Here is a 17,434-nt window from a genome sequence, read left to right as displayed (position 1 = left end):
ATTCAGGTGCCTGCGATCGATATGAGATGATATCATATGCCCATTTAACACAATCAGTTATGAGACTCGCCACAGGATTTTCAAAATAAGAGTATCGATATGAATCGATCTTATTACATCGCATCGATCCGATTCGATCGTTGATAATTACATCGATGTATCGATCTGGATCGATGTATCGTCCCACCCCTACTAGTGTATGTAATATGGCACACGGGCATATGTTTGTGTGCTTCTGTGATGAGAAACAGGGAGAGAAGGAGACGTGTAGAGAGAGAGAGAGACAGAGGGGGAGAGGGAGAGAGAGGGGGAGAGACAGAGGGAGGGGGAGAGGGAGACAGAGAGAGAGGGGGGGAAAGACAGAGAGGGGCAGAGGGAGACAGAGAGAGGGAGACAGAGAGGAGGAGAGGGAGACAGAGAGAGGGGGAGAGGGAGACAGAGAGACGGAGAGAGGGAGACAGAGAGAGAAAGACAGAGAGAGGGAGACAGAGAGAGAAAGACAGAGAGAGGGAGACAGAGAGAGAGGGGGGAAGACAGAGAGAGGGAGACAGAGAGAGGGGGAGAGGGAGACAGAGAGACAGAAAGACAGAGAGAGGGAGACAGAGAGAGGGGGAGAGGGAGACAGAGAGAGAGGGGGTGACAAAGAGAGGGGGAGACAGACGGATAGAGAGAGAGACAGACAGAGAGAGAGAGAGAACGATGGTAGCCTGCGATCATCCATCGGGAAGAAATAATAATGAGTGTCAGCCTCTTCAGAAAATAACGAGACAGGGATAGAAAAGAGTCACAAGCTGCTGTTCCCTCAGTGAGGCGAGGTGTTTTCCTGATGACAAGCCGTTTTATTAAAGAAACACACACTGCAGTCGCCCTTTACAGTATTCTCATCATCAGCCAAATGTGCTGATGACTTGCACTTTCGTGGCGTGAGACGCCATCATGGACCCATGCAACGGGATGGATTTCTACTAGGGATGTCCGATATTATCGGCCTACCGATATTATCGGCCGATATTGGCATTCAAATGTGATATCGGAAATTATCGGTATCGGTTTTCAAAAAAATAAATAAAAAAATCTTTTTATTTTTACATTTATTTAACCTTTATTTACCCAGGAAAGCAAGTAAGAACAAATTCTTATTTTATTTATTGTGAAAAGTATGCATAATGTTGTGTTTTTGGGGGGGGGGGAACCCTGCATATATCGGTTGATATCGGTATCGGAGATTAAGAGTTGGACAATATCGGATATCGGTAAAAAAGCCAATATCGAACATCCCTAATATTGAATGTTTAATTAATAGCGTGTTTTGCTTTACATTGTGTAAGTGTGATCGATATCGCAACTGGGATTGTTCCGAAGCAAATAAGTCAACATGTGAACACAGCGTGACGTGCGTGCATAGGGGAATAGGAGCGAGTGTTTTACTTTTAATGCAACTGATCTCCATTTTGACGCAAATGCAAATACATCAGAATCGCCGTCATTTAGAAATTAGATCGCATACGTCTTATGAATCGAGATCGCGTTTTATTTTTTTCGATTAATCGTGCATCCCTAATACACAAGGTACCCTAACTGGCATGATCTACGTCATACATGGCGTAGATGATTGTACATGATTGTACACATGGCCGTGAACCACACACACACAGAGTAGCCTGCTCTATGAGAGGGGGGGGAGAGAGAGAGAGAGACAGAGACAGAGAGACAGAGAGACAGAGAAGACAGACTGTGCACCCACTGCACACAATAAGAGGTGGAAACCGAGCTCCACTTCTTAACAACCTGCCCCCTATACCAAGACATCAGAGACATATACTTCCCACAAATTGCAAACACCCAAAGAGACTTTGAAAACATGGACAATAACTCAAAACTCCCATACCTACTGGGAGAAATACAACAATGTGCAAACACAGCAGCAAGATTTGTGAGCTGCTGTGACAAGAAAAGGACATCCAACGGAATACAACCACCATAAAGACCGTCAACCATACAAGAAATTCCTTCTGTAATGTACTGATTTCTTTTGATTTCTCTGTTTGATTGTTTTGTTTGGCAATGTAAACGTATGTTTCCCATGTCAATAAAGCCCATTTGAATTGAATTGAAAAAATTTACAGAGATGAACCATAGTTTCGTGTTGTCTGCGAAGCCACAACTCGATTGTATTGGCCTTTAGTCGGATTAGCATGTCCCAGGTCTTGCGAATGTGCCAAGGTCAATCCTGCCTCTCTTTTCTCTCTCTTTCTCCACCTCTCGCCCCCCTCTCTCTCCTCGTGTCTTGCTTCTCTCTCTCTCTCTCTCTCTACCCGAGAGCTGTGACCCTGACACATGGAACACTTATTATGAAGACGTTGATGAATCAGTCTGCAGCAGTCCCGTTGCCATGACGGCAAGAGCAGTGTGTGTGTGTGTACATGCGTGTGTGTGTGTGCGTGTACATGCCATATCATACGGTTATCCTATAACCATAGTTATACGAGTATAGCGAGCGCTCTGCGCTCAAGTGGATCATATCCCATAGCCAGTCTAATACTGAATACATTTCTCCACATGTACACACCCATCCGCCTGGCCACACCCCCATCCGCTCCTCTACATAAGCGGGGTCGTGGCCACACTAACAGCTCCTTCCCAAGTCTTTCACCACCGAAGGCGAAGACCACGGGGTCCTCAGTGAGTCAGTGCAGAGCGCTCGCTATACTCTTATAACTATGGTTATAGGATAACCGTATGTAGGGCTGGGCGATATGGAAAAAAATCATATCGCGATAACGATATGATAATGTTATCATATTTCTCGATATCGATAATTATCGAAATTGTTATAAGTATATATATATTTTTTTTTATAAACAACAGATGTATGTTTATTTTGCAGCAATTCTTTGTCATTGCCGCCATCTTTAGTGTTACATCCCCTCACACTCTCAGGCTGCAGCTGGTTTAAAAGCGAAAGTAAACGGGCTTCTCTGCTGGCTGTGGCTCCAGGGGAGTTGAACAGTTCTGGCTCTGCTAGTTTATTTTCGATCTTTTGGCGCTTTTTTGGTGGACAAACCACCGCACATGTGCACCGTGACTCGTGACTGGAGTCTAGCTCTGCTAGCACACATAGCCTACTGTGTACAGACGGTTTCAAACTGTATTTTAAATTAGAAAGCAAACAAAATAAATGGACAAGAGAAAAATAAATCTCAATTTGGTCAGTATTGTCATTTGGACAAGCAAAGCCATTACTTTAAGTTGCAGGCAAGAAAGACAAGTCTGTCCACTGTCTTTTTCGATTTTTTTTAAATTTCGATATTCGATATAGATTATTAAAATATATTGCGATATTTATCGTTATAGTTATATCGCCCAGCCCTAACCGTATGTTATATATCGTATAGCTTACGCTCTGCGCTCAAGTGGAACACAGGAGCTGAGCAGAGCGGAAGCTCGACAAATGTACCCGCTGAGGCCCCCCACAACCATCAGAACCGGGGAGGACCAGAGCCCCCGGACCCCCCTAGTGGAGGACGGGAGGGAATCGGATCCGACTGTGCAAAGAGGGTTTAGCAACTCAAACGAACAGGGTGAGCAGATCGTGGGACTTAGAACCCACGATTACAGAGGCGCGCAACCCACATGCCACTAGGGAACGAACGGGAAGGGAAAAAAAACGTTACAATCCCTAATATCACAGGGTCAAGGTCAAGAACCCAACCCTGTGGCAAGGCCGTAGCAGCGGATTGCGAAGGAGGACCCAGCCCCAGGAAGGGTCAGGACCCCCCGTAAAAAGGGTGCCTGGTGAGACCAACGACGCCGCAGCATCGAGACCCCACCAGGCGGTCACCAGTGACACCATCCCCCACATCGCCAGCGTATCGGACAGGGCCCATCCAAGAGCAGGCCCTTCCCCCCTACAGCACGCCGCCCTGAAGCCCTCAAGAAATGAGATTGCACAGGTCTATGAATCGAGATCACGATTTTTTTCCCCCCCGATTAATCGTGCAGCCCTAGGTGGTAGTGCAATACCTGTAGTACGCTCTGCTGAGCGCACTACTCTCTGTAGAGCCTTCCTATCCTGGGCAGTGCAGTTGCCAAGGTTACAAACACCAGGTCACAGACACCAGGTCAAAGGTCACAGACACCAGGTCACAAAGCAGAGCCAGCTGAGCACTAACCCAGTTACCAGACTGATCCTCTGGGACAAACTATTACAATGTGATATGGCTCTAAAGAGAGAGAGAGAGAGAGAGAGAGAGAGAGAGAGAGAGAGAGAGAGAGAGGGAGAGGGCGAGCATCAGTGCAGATTAGCGAGGCACCGATGTGAAAATTGTGGCCGATACCGATAACCGATATTAATATTGCCGTTCTGGCCGATACCGATATTTACCGATGTCGATATCTCCGTTAGCTATTTTCCTAAATGCATTTTTATTTATTCTTTTTACTTTTGTAACTTATTTTCAGAAATTACTGATATTTTGAAACTATTTAAGGCCAAAACATGTCCAAAAGATATATATATATTATATATTTTTTTTTATAAATCGGCCACATCTTGATATCGGACCGATACCGATGTGTAAAAAAAACTGCCATATCGGCCGATATTATATCGGCGGCCGATATATCGTGCATCACTAGTGCAGACATATGATTGATTGATTGAGCGTGCGCGAGAGAGAGAGAGAGAGAGAGAGAGAGCAGTTGACATACAGTAGCTCCGTCACTGAAAGGTCAAGTGCCTGTGTTGCTGAGCCCCTAGTTCAGCTGCTGACAGAGGAACTGGACACATCTATGAGTCACTTGGCATATTTTATGGGAACCCTTTATGTCTCCAAGTAGGCTTGGGCGGTATCCTTATTTTCAAACCGGCAAACCTTTATGTTATAATACCCCGGTGCACGGTATTTGACGGTATGACTTTCATTTATCAGCGCGGGGGGGGGGGGGGGGGTTACGTGTTACCAAGTAAACAAATCATCGTCAGCTCTCAGAATGGTAGTCCCGCACCGGTAGAAGCCTGCACCGTTTTAGCGTTAGCATCTAGCCTATAGCCATGGCAGACTATTTGATTCCTTAAGGGCTAGAAATTGCCTGGGTTTTGGTCATATGCTCCCGAAATGCTCCCGTTGTTTGGCTACTTCTATGTGCAGTGAAAACTACTCGAATGCTTTATAACCTAGTCATTGATTTAGTTCAGGGTAATCTAAGAATAGCCGCAGAGCTAACGCTACTTAACGTGAGCTAACGCTAGTTATTCAAGCTCAGTAGCTCACAGAGAGAGATAAACAGCTGACAGCGGATAGTACAGGACGGTACAAATACAATAAAAAGGCGGGTGGGGGCTGTTGTGTAAACCTTGTACTCTTTAGTTCACATATAATAAGAGACGGATTGCTCCACGACAACACTGCTCTCGTCACAACGCTTTACGGTATTTTCACAGCACTGTCGCAACATTACCGTAAAACGTGAACACCGTTGTGACCCACTCGCTCCACTAGAGCGGTCTCGCCCTCTGCTGGCGCGTGTGTGCACTACACTCAAAACTCCGTTTCACTGTTATAGAAACTGAAGCGCATCTGTGATTTTGACGGTGACGGACGGTATTGAAAATCAATACCGTAGGTATTTCTAAATACCCTGGTATACCTTAATACCGTCATACCGCCCAAGCCTATCTCCAAGCACAAACAGAGAGAGAGAGAGAGATACAAAGAGGGCAGACAGAGAGAGACAGAGAGACATGAGAATAATAGAACGTGGGACTGAAATTGATAGTCATTCCGAGACAGTATCACAGTGCATTTAGGCTAGAATGGCAGAAAATAGATATTATTTACTACTGGTATGAGTTAAAACCCTATCACGTCGGAGAGTCAGCATTGCCTTGGCTCGGGCTGATCGCTGTACTAACTCGTTTGGCTGAGTTAGGGGGAGGGGAGCCGTGGGTGGGTCCTGGGCGTTGTGGACAGCGACCCCTACAGTTCGGTCGGGGCGCCTGCTCAGCGAGGGAGGGATCTGGAGAGAGGTAGTGCGACCTTCCACACGTTACACTCTCCCGGTGAGAATCTGCGCTGCCAGGCCGGCTGCCGGCTGGCTGCACATGTGTCGGAGGAAAGCATGTGACAGTCTCCGGCCTCCCGGACCAACAGTAGGGGAAAGTGCGCAACAACCAGGAAGGGGGTTGGGAATTGGCATAACGACTAACAGTGGGATGGGAGAAAAATTGGAAAAAGAAGGAGGGGGAAAAGACCATTAAAAAAAATTAAAAAAAAAACTATCACGTCACGTGTAAAATGGCTTATCGAAACACAAGTTGAGTCAGGATACAGACCACTGAGGCGTGCGATCACTGGGAGGGATAGACCTCCAATCAGGATACAGACTACAGAGGGAGGCATGTGGGGTTCCGTGGTGATATTCAGTATATTGGTGATCAAGATAAACCAAGCCAAGGCTCGAAAGAGAGACGACCTGAGAGAGAGAGAGAGAGAGAGAGAGAGAGACAAGCAGAGAGAGAAAGAGAGACTAGCAGAGAGAGAGCGAAGGAGACAAGCAGAGAGAGAGAGAGAAAGAGAGAGAGAGACTAGCAGAGAGAGAGCGAAGGAGACAAGCAGAGAGAGAGAGACTAGCAGAGAGAGAGAGAGAGAAGGAGACAAGCAGAGAGAGAGAGACTAGCAGAGAGAGAGAGAGAGACTAGCAGAGAGAGAGCGAAGGAGACAAGCAGAGAGAGAGAGAAAGAGAGAGAGAGACTAGCAGAGAGAGAGCGAAGGAGACAAGCAGAGAGAGAGAGAGACTAGCAGAGAGAGAGAGAGAGAGACTAGCAGAGAGAGAGAGAGAGACTAGCAGAGAGAGAGAGAAAGAGAGAGACTAGCAGAGAGAGAGCGAAGGAGACAAGCAAAGAGAGAGAGAGCAGAAAGAGATACAAGCAGAGAGAGAGACTAGCAGAGAGAGAGAGACTAGCAGAGAGAGAGAGAGACTAGCAGAGAGAGAGAGACTAGCAGAGAGAGAGAGACTAGCAGAGAGAGAGAGACTAGCAGAGAGAGAGCGAAGGAGACAAGCAGAGAGAGAGAAAGAGATACAAGCAGAGAGAGAGAGACTAGCAGAGAGAGAGACTAGCAGAAAGAGAGAGACTAGCAGAAAGAGAGAGACTAGCAGAGAGAGAGACTAGTAGCAGAGAGCGAAAGAGAGAGAGAGAGAACTGGCTACCCAAAACCTTGCTTTCGTCGACATGATAAAAGTGCTCCGGTTGCAGAAATGTGTTCAAAACGGTCAAATTGATAAGATTTAAAAGAGAAGATTTTTTTTTTATCTACTTTTTCTCCCATTTTTTCTATTTTTCTCCCATCCCAATTTCGTATCGTCCAATTCTACCCTCCCCTGTCTCGAACGCTGTTAGGCCACGCCTCCCACAAGCCGGCTGCAATGTGGACGAAGCCTTGCATCACGTGTCCCCTCCGGTACTCGAGGAGGCAGCCGTCGCATCTTTTCACCTGCACGGCGCGATCTCTCAGCGTCGGGGGTCTGCGTGGGAGGGACACTGATTCTGCTGTACAGGCGCACCAACCGACCTGTAGGAGTCGCTGTCCACAACGTCCGATCCCCCCACCCATCAGCTTCCCACCCCCTAACACTGCCAATTGTATTAGTACGAACGACCAGCCAAGCTGATAGCAATGCGGAGAGCTGGGCTCGAACCCAGCGTCTCCGGCATTGGTGGCGAGCGCCATGCCCACTGCACCACCTAGCCGCCCTAAAAGAGAAGATTAAAAACATGTAGAAGTAGACAGACAGCTAGATAGGTTGATGATATACATACAGACAGATAACTAGACATAGATACAGACGGGTAGATAATATAGAAGATAGACCGATATATAGATACAGGCAGATAGATGGCTAGACAGATGGATAGATACATTTATACAACGGCATGCAAATTTCTCGATTCTGATTGGCCATTCACACGTCTTTATTGGCAACAATCCACGGTCCTGGGCTCAGGACCCGCCCACAACCAAATCACATAACCCTCCCCGGCTCACTCCGGGAGAAAACAGGATCGCGGACAACAAATGGTTATGTTGAAAGCACCATAACGACTAAATATGAAGCGATTCTGTCAAGGGGAATGTGTTAGTATTTTAAACAATGTTGAATGATGTAATTGATGGGTCTTGACTCAATCTAGAACAAAAGAAAAATCGCGGATTGATTGATAGATTAATTGATTGATTTAAATTTCTTCCTTCCTACTTTCCGACTGCAGCGTTCTCTCTCACACTGTCCGACGCTGGCGTACCCACAAACACACACATACACACACACACACACACACACTGTGACACACACACACACACACACACACACACACACACACACACTCCTGTCTGCAACAGCGGGGGAGTCAGACTGAGAGAGAAGCAGCGCTGTTTTAAGTGAGCATGGTCTATTGAATTGATTGATTGGTTGATTGCTAATTTTATTACTGTACCCCTGGTTTCCAACTGGTTAAGTTTAGGCTAAAAGAAATAAATAAAAAAATAGGGCGAAGAAAACGTTTTTTTCCTATAGGGCAAAGAAAACGTTTTAATAAATTTTCAATCAATCATTCCAATAATACACAGTTGGATGTGTTAGTTGGTTGGATGCACTTCAAGCTGCTTCCACATGAGGCAACTTCTCTCAATCATTCCAATAATACACAGTTGGATGTGTTAGTTTGGTTGGATGCACTTCAAGCTGCTTCCACATGGAGTTGTGGGAACTACTTTTTCTGGCGGATGGTTTTTTCAATAAATCTTCGATTAATGTGTGTTTATTGTATAGAAATAAGGTTGGATGAATCTGGCAGTTGTATAAAAGCTTTACACCACGTGCAGTCGTGATTTGTGACCAATAAACCATGCCTAGGGGGGTCTAACGACCCTCGGCTGCGCCTCGGGCCTAACAACCACCCCTAGGCATGGTTTATTGGTCACAAACCACTCCTGCGTGTGATGTAATGCTTAATTACATCATATCTAGATACAGACAGATCATATCTCACAGCTCAGGAGGCAATCGACCCCCCGATTATACCACAACTGAGATAAGATGATGAGAGAGAGACACAGAGAGGTGAGGGCGGGGCATCGGTGCAGATATATGATTGAGCGAGAGAGAGAGAGAGGGGTGAGGGCGAGCGTCAGTGCAGATATATGATTGAGAGCGAGAGGAGCGAGAGAGGGGTGAGGCCGGGCGAGCGTCAGTGCAGATATATGATTGAGAGAGAGAGAGAGAGAGAGAGAGAGAGAGAGAGGGGTGAGGGCGAGCGTCAGTGCAGATATATGATTGAGCGCGAGCGAGAGGAGAGAGAGAGGGGTGAGGCCGGGCGAGCGTCAGTGCAGATATATGATTGAGAGAGAGAGAGAGAGAGAGAGAGAGGGGTGAGGGCGAGCGTCAGTGCAGATGATCGAGAGAGACGGAGAGAGAGAAACAGAGGGGTGGGGGGGTAGTCAGTGCGGATACAGTATGATTGAGAGAGAGAGATAAAGAGAAGTGACAGAAGAGAAAAGAGAGAGGAGACAGAGAAGAGAGATAGAGGAGAGAGAGAAGAGACAGACAGACAGACAGACAGACAGACAGACAGACAGACAGACAGACAGACAGACAGACAGAGAAGAGACAGAGAGGAGACAGATAGAAAAGAGAGGAGAGAGAGAAGAAACAGAGAGAGAGACAGAGAGGAGAGAAGAGACCGAGAGAGAAAAGACAGAGACAGAGAGAGACACAGAGACAGGATAGAGAGAGGATAGACAGAAGAGGAGACAGAGAGAGAGAGAGACAGAGAGAGGATAGAGACATGAGAGACAGACAGGAGAGCCAGAGAGGATAGAGACAGACGAGGAGACAGACAAGAGAGACAGAAGAGGAGACAGAGACAGAGAGAGGATAGAGACAGATAGAGACAGAGACAGAAGAGGAGACAGACAGATAGAGACAGAGACAGAAGAGGAGACAGAGAGAGAGAGAGACAGAGAGAGGATAGAGACATGAGAGACAGACAGGAGAGCCAGAGAGGATAGAGACAGACGAGGAGACAGACAAGAGAGACAGAAGAGGAGACAGAGACAGAGAGAGGATAGAGACAGATAGAGACAGAGACAGAAGAGGAGACAGACAGATAGAGACAGAGACAGAAGAGGAGACAGACAGATAGAGACAGAGACAGAAGAGGAGACAGAGAGAGGATAGAGACAGAAGAGAAGACAGAGAGAGATAGAGAGATAGACAGAAGAGGAGACAGAGACGAGAGACAGATAGAAGAGACAGACAGATAGAGACAGAAGAGGAGACAGACAGACAGAGACAGAGACAGGAGAGGAGACAGACAGATAGAGACAGAGACAGAAGAGGAGACAGACAGATAGAGACAGAGACAGGGGACCAGGGGGCTGGAGCATCAGCAGCGTCTGGGCGAGGAGGACGACACAGCAGCGAGGGGGGGGGGGGCGTGCCAGGAGAGGAACACAACACAGGGAGTCTGCCAAGCAGCCTAATGGCATAATGCACCCGCTAATAGAGGGAGCGGACCGGCCCACCCCGGGCTCAAAGACTGCAGTATGTACGCACTGACGGGCCGGCCGCCCCGGGCCAAGACCAAATTTCCCAGGGACGGGGGGACGGGACACACACACACACACAAACTCCCACGCTACGCACGCCGACCGGGCCTCACACGCCAGCAGGGGATTTGTCGTTTCCTATACCGGCAATGTCGAGTCGTGGCCGGTAGATTAGATTCAAAACATTTTACCGTCGGCCGCCATACAGTAAGTACAAGTATAGGCAAAAATAAGTTGGCCATCTAACCCGGGTGCAAGGTAACAGAGTAAAGTACATGAGGATAGACCCTGTAGCAAGTGATTATGTGGGATAGATATATAACGGTAGGAAAAGGCAACTAAGCTACAGTGAATAATAATCATAATAAACTTTATTTGTATAGCACCTTTCATACAGAAACTGCAGCTCAAAGACAGGCATAAAATGAATATGCTAATCTAATGTGCAGTATTATTGGTGGGTGTGATGATGCATGCGTGTACAATTGTTCTATTACTGGCACAGTGTGTGTGTGTGGGTGGGCTGTGGGGGGGGGGGGGGGGTTCTCAGCCTCTTTCGGGTCAAATCGATTGACACATCGTCACCAGGGTGCCGCAGATCCCATTCGATACGATTTCTCTCCCGGCGGTGATGATCCTCGTCCCGAGAAGATGAATTTGTTCTCGGACATGATTTGGTCACCAGATTAAATTCCATAACCCAACTATATGTGAGGAGATAAAGGAGAAGAGACTGAGAGAGAGACCTATGACCAGAGTGGTCATTCTTGTCATTCTTGTACCCGCAAGGACTCGCAGGGGTCCCCGGACCGCAGTTTGAGAACCACTGCGTTAGTGGTCCTGTGTAAGTCTCCCAGGGTCAGTGGCTTGATTAACACCGTACTGTCACCCATACTAAAAACGTATACGATCAATCAATCATGATACTGAAAGATGCTTTAAAAGCGCCTACCTAAGCGTGCATGTGTGGTGTGTGTATTATGTGTGTGTACACTGGGCATGGGTAGGGCAGTCATGCAAAAGTCTAACAAGATATATTTGTGTGTAACAAGATAACACACACTCAATGCACTTGCTAATGTTAATCTCATTGCAAGCAACATGGTAGTCTTGCTTCATATCCCGAAGATTCCCGGGCACTGTCCCTCTCGGTCACACTTCATTGCTTCTTCCTCTAATGTGCAAATGCCAGTCAGGGTTAATATAAGATACAAGGGAGCGGTCGGGTGGCGTAGCGGAGTTTGGCGCTCGTCACCAATGCAAGAGGCTGCGGTCTCGTCTCCCGGAGTCAGCATTGCCCTGCGCGGCTTGGGCCGGTCGTCATACTAACTCGTTTTTTGGCTGGGTTAGGGGGAGGGCAAGTCGTGGGTGGTGATCTGGCGTTGTGGACAGCGACGCCTACAGGTCAGGTCTGGGCGCCTGCTCAGCGAAAGGCAGGAAGTGGTGAAGGCAGCGTGACCTCCCACGCGTTACGCTTCACCAATGAGAGTCCTCGCTGCCAGGTGAAACTTCAGGGTTCCCTTGTACCGACCAGTAGGAGGAGGAACATGCCAGATAAGGGGGGGGGGGGGGGGGGGAATTGGCATAACGACTAAATTGGGATGGGGAGGAAAAAAAAGAAAAAAAAATCAGGTGGAGAAAAAGAGGATTAAAAAAAAATATATATATATATATATATAAGATACAAGGACACAAGGAACTAACAAAGATAATATTGTCTTTGATAAGAGTTAGGGTGTAAAGTGCAAGTATCCAAATCTCTTATTTCCTGGGAAAATGTAATGGTAGGCTTACAATGCGATTTAAAAAAGTCTAAAACTCAGGCCTAGTTGAAGCACAAAGGCCTTGATGAAACAGATAACTGAATCGATTATGAGTTAATGGCTATTGTGTGGTGAACTAAAGGGGGTGTCACGGAGCGGTTACAACAAGTAGCAGCTTAATCTGGTGGAAACACTGAACAACCCTGGTTCCCACACACGGATGCAATTGCTGCTTTTTTCGGCAACAACAGTGTGGCTAAATACTTAGGGTTTTACTGAAAGGGTGTAATTTTCCCTCACAGCACAGTCACACCGACATGGCACTGCGCCCCAGAGAGATGGATGAGCTGTGATTATAATGTGGAACATAGTCATCCTGGACCCCCCCACAAAACAAAAAGCCTCGCATTTCTCCTAAATAATCCAGATTAATAAAGGGAATGGACGGTTCCGAGAGAGAGAGAGACTCTGGGCAGTTGGGGAAATGGAGCATGTTGAAATAAAAACAGAGAGAGAGAGAGAGAGAGAGAGAGAGAGAGAGGGGGGTCTGAGAGACAGAGACAGAGAGAGACAGAGTGAGAGAGACGGAGACAGAGAGAGAGAGAGAGGCAGAGAGAAAAACAGAGGCACTGACAGCCCAAAAAGCCTGTTGTATAACACGTATTAATATTATGTTTGATTTGACAAAACAGGGGAAGTTCTCGATAAGCCTTTTTAGGTTTCTAACTTCTCATTCACAATATGGTTATAACTTATTATATATATATATATATATTTTTTACTTTTGTTTAACTGTGTTAATAAATAAATACAAGTACAAAAAGACACACAAGTGGATTGTGTTGTATGCGCCTCTCAGTGGAATGCTGCAGTGCACCGCCGCCATCTTACTTTAGCCCCCCTCTCTCTACATTCTCTGTATCCTCTGTTGATAAATCCCTTATCTCCGTTATTTATTATTACACGTTATTATTACATTTGTTTCGATAGTTCCCAAATAGTTTGTTGTGATGAGAAAAGGAAAGATCTAGAAATAGATTTGTGTTTCATCCCAATAAACAACAACACGCCCACTCCCTTTAAACTCCCCTCGGGATATGGAAATGTGACCGTGATTACACCCCTCCTCCTCAGCTGAGCCGCGCGAGACCGCGATTACACACCGGCGGCAAGGCCGTTAATATCGCGACAACAGCGGTGATTGTTGCGTAGAAAGGCACAACGGTGGTTGTTGTGTGCGCGAGCCTTGTAAAAAAAAAAAAATAGTAAAAAGTGAGCGGTGAGAGACAGCGGTGAGCGGTGAGAGTCAGCGGTGAGCGGTGAGAGTCAGCGGTGAGAGACAGCGGTAAGAGTCAGCGGTGAGAGACAGCGCTCCTCTCCCCCCTTCTTTTCATCTTCTTACCTCAATAGCCAGAGCCGAGGCCGCCGCCAACAACAGCAATAAAGCCACACGGTCCCCCATGCTCCCGGTTTCTCCTCGTCACAGCAGCGCGTCCTCTTATGTGTCGGTGCTGGTGGGATTATTCGGTCAACGTATCCGTCGGTGTGTGTGTGTGTCTTGTTGTCGCTCGTCCCGTCTCTGCTGCTGCTGCTGCTGCCTGTTCTGTTCTGTTCTGTTCCCGTGCCGCTTTGATGGCTCGAGCGCTGCTGCGCGATACTACCGCGAGAGGCTGCACAGCTGCTGATGCTGCTGCGCGATACTACCGCGAGAGCCTGCACAGCTGCTGCTGCGAGACGCATCCATCTGCAGAACGTCAGCGCAGCACTCTCAGTCCCCGCGCTGTCAGGCCCCTCAGGAATTTGTGAGCAAAAGTATAGTTACTGGCTGTGTACAATACTGCTGTAGCAGTGGCGGCTGCTGACCAAATTTTTTGGTGAAGCACAAATTATTATATTATATTATATATTAAATTATATTTTTAAAACATCCCCCACTGTGTGTGTCAGTGGTCAGTGGACACAGATGAAAACATATTAACATTAGGTGACGGCGCACCTGACCAGACACGGATGCAAAAAATTACATATTCGGTGACAGCGCACCTGACCAGACACAGATGCAAAAGATGACATATTCGGTGACGGCACACCTGACCAGACAGATGAAAACATATTAGGTGATGCGTGACGGCACACCTAACCAGACACAGATCAAAACATATTAGGTGACAGCGCACCTGACCAGATCAAAACATATTAGGTGACAGCGCACCTGACCAGATCAAAACATATTAGGTGACAGCGCACCTGACCAGATCAAAACATATTAGGTGAAGGTGACAAGGAAGCCACAGACTCATACCCCCCCCGACACTCAACTAACCGCCTCGGACAGTCCTTCATACCAGCGGCCATCAGGCTCCACAACAGTGGGCAGGGACTGCTGCCAGACATCGACCTAGAACTAATAGGAACCCAAGTAGGACAATAACACTACTTTATGCATACTGCACCTTATGTGGATACTGTGATACTGTGAATAATGAATAATGTATATTTCAGTTAGTTAGATAGTAAATTATAACACTACCTTATGCATACTGCACCTTATGTGACACTGTGAATACTGTGAATATATATTTCAGTTAGTTAGAAATTATATTGACCTATTTGTTTACACTGCTTGTGTTGTTTTCACTACCTATACCCCCCCCCCCCCTCCCTTCCCCCATGCTGCTATGATGCCTGAATTTCCCCAAGGGGATCAATAAAGGAATATCTTATCTTATCTTAAAAGGAAAGATGAAATTACCTACCTGGGTTCCATCCTAGAGGCAAATCTTTCCTGCATGTGACAAAATGGGATCCAATGTAATAAAACTAAGTCAACCAACGAACTAGATTCCTGTACCAGATCTCCTCTCTGGTAAACAAGAATACCTTGAAGACTCTAACAGGAGCACTCATTCAAGGGTACTACGACTATGCTTGCACCTCATGGTACCAAAGCACCTCAAAGGCACTAAAAACAAGATTACAAACATCACAAAACAAACTGGTCAGACTACTGCTTGACCTTACTCCTAAAACCCACCTCACCCCTGCCCATTTTGACAACCTAGGATGGCTTAGAGTAGACGACAGAGTACAGCAACTTGCAATGGGCCTGGTCTACAAGATACACTACACCACTAAGATACCCATGTGCATGTCGAAATACTTCCCAAAGGTCAGTGAATACCATGACCACAACACCAGAGGGAGTTCCACAAATCATGTTCAACCCAGATAAAATCATTTAAAAAGTAAAAATACAAAATAAATAAATAAATTTAATAAAAGAAAAATTGTCATAACTTAGAAATGAGATTGCATAGGTCTATGAATCGATATCGCGATTTTGTTTCGATTAATTGCCCAGCCCTACTGTGTACAGTAAGTTAGCTTGGTGATCATCATTGTGATGTAATATAAGCTAAGCTAAAGGTAGCACAAATTGGCTAGCTACTGTTAGCATACAAGCTTTTACAAACACTGTACTTACTTTTTCATCCACAACTTTTTTTCTGATCCAGATGCATAAGTCCTCTCCATGTTGCTGATTTATACTTCGGTCCTTTTGTAACGGAGGTACCGCAGTATATACACAGTCACGGGTACAAGTAGTGACGTGGCTGTGGATGGTAAGCGGTACTGCAAGTAAACTCACTCCCCAGAGGCATCCAGACCCGGAAGCAAGAAGTGAATTCACTTCTTGCTTAGTGGTCTGTGATGCCGCCCGCGACGCGGGCGTCCGGGGTTCAACTCCCACTCAGGGCGATCCCTTAACAGGGGTTGAATCGACTAAACACAACGCAGACAAGAGTACACCGGCTACATGTGGTGCCGTTAGACCCGGATGCCCTGGGTGGAGTGAGTTTAGGGGGGTGAGTGTAACGGAGGTACCGCAGTATATACACAGTCACGGTTACAAGTAGTGACGTGGCTGTGGATGGTAAGTGGTACTGCAAGTAAACTCACTCCCCAGAGGCATCCAGACCCGGAATTCACTTCTTGCTTAGTGGTCTGTGATGCCGCCCGCAACGCGGGCGTCTGGGGTTCAACTCCCACTCAGGGTGATCCCTTAACAGGGGTCGAATCGACTAAACACAACGCAGACAAGATCACACCGGCTACACTTTGGTGCAAAGTTTCATTTAGCCTACAGTGCTACTCAGGCATGCGTTGTTCATGGGACGGGGTAGCACGGTGTGCAAGCTCACTCGCTATTTGCATATCAATAGCGCCGGTCGTCAGGTGTGTTAAATACGTTCTCAGACACATTCACACCTAACTTGTTGTGAAGACGTGTTACATTCCATTCGTAGAGGCAATTAGGCACTGTCTTTAGTCTGTGCCCAAGCGAGGGGACATTAAATGCGCATTCACGGGAGCGCGCGCACGCGCCGGGAGCGCGCGTGCACGTGGTGCGTGTCACCCCAGATGATTTCAATAACGCACCACTGGTGCTACTGCCTACACAGTAATGTTACTGACTGGGCTCTCCAAGCCCTCTCAAAGCAGGAAATAGGAAATGGTGTTCTCTGATTGGTGTAAAAAAAAGTGTCAGAACTGTCAATCATTCAAGCCCCATTCAAATGTATGAGTGAGGTTTAGCCTCACTGGGCGTGTACTTAGACCAGTTACTGTCCAATCAAAGGTCCTATTTCTAATTTAAAAAATATATATATAAAAAAAAAATATATATATATATATATATATGTATATTAATAATTAATATATATATATGTTTTTGTCTGTATACTAGTGAAGCACTGCCTCACTAGTAGTCATGCAATAACCTCCACTGTGCTGTAGGCCTATAATATTTATGTAAATAAGTAAGGCAATTGAAATATAACAGAACTTGCGGCATCATATTGTTAATTTTGTTGTCAAAATCTGCAGTACAGCTCAATACACACAATTGTTAAGGGGATGCAGACCAGAGAAAGACTTCCATCTTGTTTACATCAGGGTCCCCAATTTTCAATTCATCATAAATGTACAGTTCCCTCCCCCTTGTATATATTTACTGTATGTCACAAATCTAACAGTACTGCATTGAGTATGTCAGAAATGTCA

The 17,434-nt window shown here is 46.5% G+C and overlaps 1 protein-coding gene across 1 annotated transcript in view; it reads right to left on the bottom strand.

The window, feature by feature from the left end:
* Positions 1-13,986, bottom strand: part of appa (amyloid beta (A4) precursor protein a) — a gene marked incomplete at its 3' end in the record, with an annotated part of 80,267 nt that extends 66,281 nt beyond the window's left edge. The window contains exon 1 of the mRNA XM_084329800.1: positions 13,773-13,986. Coding sequence (XP_084185926.1) covers positions 13,773-13,832 — 60 coding nt within the window. The 5' untranslated portion in view covers positions 13,833-13,986. The remainder of the gene's footprint in view (positions 1-13,772) is intronic.
* Between the last annotated feature and the right edge of the window lie 3,448 nt (positions 13,987-17,434).

This window comes from Notolepis coatsorum, assembly GCF_963971535.1.
Source record: "Notolepis coatsorum genome assembly, chromosome: 1".
Lineage (NCBI taxonomy): Eukaryota > Metazoa > Chordata > Actinopteri > Aulopiformes > Paralepididae > Notolepis > Notolepis coatsorum.
The sequence above is the reverse complement of the archived record's forward strand: the minus strand, read 5'-3'. Positions and strand labels throughout refer to the sequence as shown.